The 2,722-nt window shown below is 51.8% G+C and overlaps 1 protein-coding gene across 1 annotated transcript; it reads right to left on the bottom strand.

Annotated features, from left to right (window-relative positions):
- Positions 1–1,763: 1,763 nt before the first annotated feature.
- LOC122004520 (calmodulin-binding protein 25-like) lies at positions 1,764–2,462 on the bottom strand. The gene has a single exon (XM_042559396.1). The coding sequence runs from the start codon at positions 2,460–2,462 to the stop codon at positions 1,764–1,766; it is 699 nt and encodes a 232-aa protein (XP_042415330.1).
- Between the last annotated feature and the right edge of the window lie 260 nt (positions 2,463–2,722).

Here is a 2,722-nt window from a genome sequence, read left to right as displayed (position 1 = left end):
TTTGATCCAGGTCGTGAAAAACGAGGCCATCATCCAGCCGTTCATTTCAAACGGCGGATGCCCCATCGGAAGTGACGCCACCGCCATACTCTGACAAACGCACGATCGCCACGTGTCAGCATGATATTGGTCGCATTTAATGAGCGCCCCTTACCGTGCGCACCACACGCGAGGGGCAGTAGGGGAAAGAAGTGGGCATAGATTCCAAGAAAATACAAGGAAGGGGCAAAATACAGCCGAACGGACGAGCCTCCCTAAGCCTGTCCGAGCGGATTAATATAGCGGTCATTACTCAGTCAGATCGGCAGTCCAGTCAGTCGGATTTCGCCTCCTTCGACTAGACTCGAGAGAGAGGCAAGTGATCCGGCGGTTAGAACCGGACGCCCGAGAAAGGGTTGGATCGATAGGCCGACCGGAGAAGGGCGGGCCGACCTCCCGGCCGGCCGACCGATGAATATCCGCCGGTAAGAGGCGCCCCGGCCGGAGTCGGGGTTCCGGCGCTCAATGAACAGGAGCGAAGGGCCGAGCGGATGACACGTTCGGCCTAAGACAGAAGGTGATATACTGCTAACAACCTCCACATAGCACCCTACCTAGAATCTCCCAGGTAGACCAGTATATATGACCGACTGGACGTAAGGCGTGTGCTGGCCGGACGCCCGGCAGGGAGTAAGAGATAGACAAGAACACCTTCTGACAGCGGACAAGTCCTATAAGCGGCCATACTCCAAGTCTAACAACGAGGTGTTCTGTTGTCCCATCAAGGACATACTCGGACTGTAGCAGTATGGCGTCAGGTAAGCTTTCTGACAGACACATACCGAGGTATGGGTTGCGGACACGTATGCACCTCGGTGGACGTGCAGGAGCTCTTTCGCCGCTCTATATAAAGAGCCGCATACTTCGCCGGAGGTACGCGTTCAACACCTCTGGAGCCACTTTCTTCACTGTTTGCTTGCCTGACTTGAGCGTCGGAGGGTCGCCGCCGGGAACCCCTTCCCGGCCCGACTTCTGTGCAGGTTCGCCGGAGGTTCGTGCCACCAGTCGAAGATCCACGTCAGCAGCCGGGAGCGCCACGTGCCCAGCGTCCGTTGATTCAGCATTCGGACAGGATCAACTTAAATCATGGAGGATATTTATCCTACCATAGCGGTCATTTACATGAGAGAAATTAGGCATTCAACGAGGTATTTTATTTCAGTTAGAAATTGATATCAAAATTTATTAGAACAATCGTTTATACAAATACCAACTATGCTAATTCATAGGAGCACAAATTCTTCTATCACGTAGCTGACTAATATAGCTGACACTTTTCAATCTCCTCATCAACCTGAGTACTTCATCTTTATCAAAAGCATGGCTTCAATCTATCTTTCAAATAATTTGGATATTTAGTTCTTCTAAGTCAGTTAATTTCAAAATAGATGGTCCAACTCTATATTCAAGAAGCATGATAGCTTTCTTTACTGATTTCACTTTTTTACTACGATGACTCCATATAACAATCTAATATCATCAATAATTCAATCAACATAAATATATAATTTTCTGATTAGTTGAGAAGTGCACCCTCTCACTGTCACATAGTTTAATACTCTAGAACATTGTTTTGCATGATCTTCAAATTTGTGCTTTGTGGGGTCATAGCCCTGAGCTTAGTGGTAATGATGCCAGCAGTACAGTACGGTGGAGACGGGAGAGTAATTAATTAAACACAAATTTAAAGGAGAAAGAGATGAACACAATGTAGCGCCCGCGCGTCATATGTCGTCCCACGACTCCAAGGTCGGGAAGGCCGGCATATCTAGTCCGTCAAGGTCGAAATTCGGGATATGGTCAGACAAACCGACGGACACGCCATCATCCGAGACGCAGTCCAGCAACGGCGCCGAGGTATCGAGGGTGGACTGGCAGACCTGTCGCAGAACGGCGCGGTCGCCCCCCGCTGCTAGCTCCGGCTCCGACTTCACCATCGGCTCGGCAGACAGCATCCCGCGGTCGACCTGGAAGCCAGTGACCCGCTGCACCATCTCCCTGAAATTGGTCGGGTCGGCGTTGATGTAGGTGGTGGGCGAGCGATTGGGCGCGCGCGACCTGCGCTTGGAGATGCGGCCAGAAGGGGAGGGGCCGAGCAGCCGGAGGGGGTATGCGTCGGGTGTGTGGCTATGCTGGCGGTGGTGGAGCAGGAAGGGGGAGGCGGAGGACGTGGCGGCGGACGACGGAGAGGCGGCGTCGGAGGAGGAGTTGTCAGAGAGGGAGATCTGCAGGGCTCGGGTGACGGCCTGGTTCTCGCTGGCGAAGGCCTGGCTGATCCAGGCCGAGTCGGAGCGGTACTGCCAAGGATCCAGCGCCGAGCAGTTCTCCAACATGGCGACGGAGGATAAGCAGGAAGCGGCCGGTGCCGTATTTGATTGGGGGAGGGTGTGAACGGGCTTAAATAAGGCATTAAGCGTATTCATCGTGGCACGTGTCCATCTAAATAATAATAATTATTATAATTATAATTAAAATTGGGAAAGGATATTCATTCGGAGGTGGATGCGACGTGGATAAGACGTTGACTATGGAGTCGCGTCGCCGTTGGACCCACGCGGAGCTCGTGGAGCATGATTACTATTCTGACACTGTTGCTGCATAATTACTATTCTGCCACTGTTGCCGCCGAAGGTTAATAGGCTAATAGATTGATCATACATGTAAAGGATGAAATTAGAATGCG

Source organism: Zingiber officinale, chromosome 7B (genome assembly GCF_018446385.1).
Source record: "Zingiber officinale cultivar Zhangliang chromosome 7B, Zo_v1.1, whole genome shotgun sequence".
NCBI lineage: Eukaryota > Viridiplantae > Streptophyta > Magnoliopsida > Zingiberales > Zingiberaceae > Zingiber > Zingiber officinale.
The sequence above is the reverse complement of the archived record's forward strand: the minus strand, read 5'-3'. Positions and strand labels throughout refer to the sequence as shown.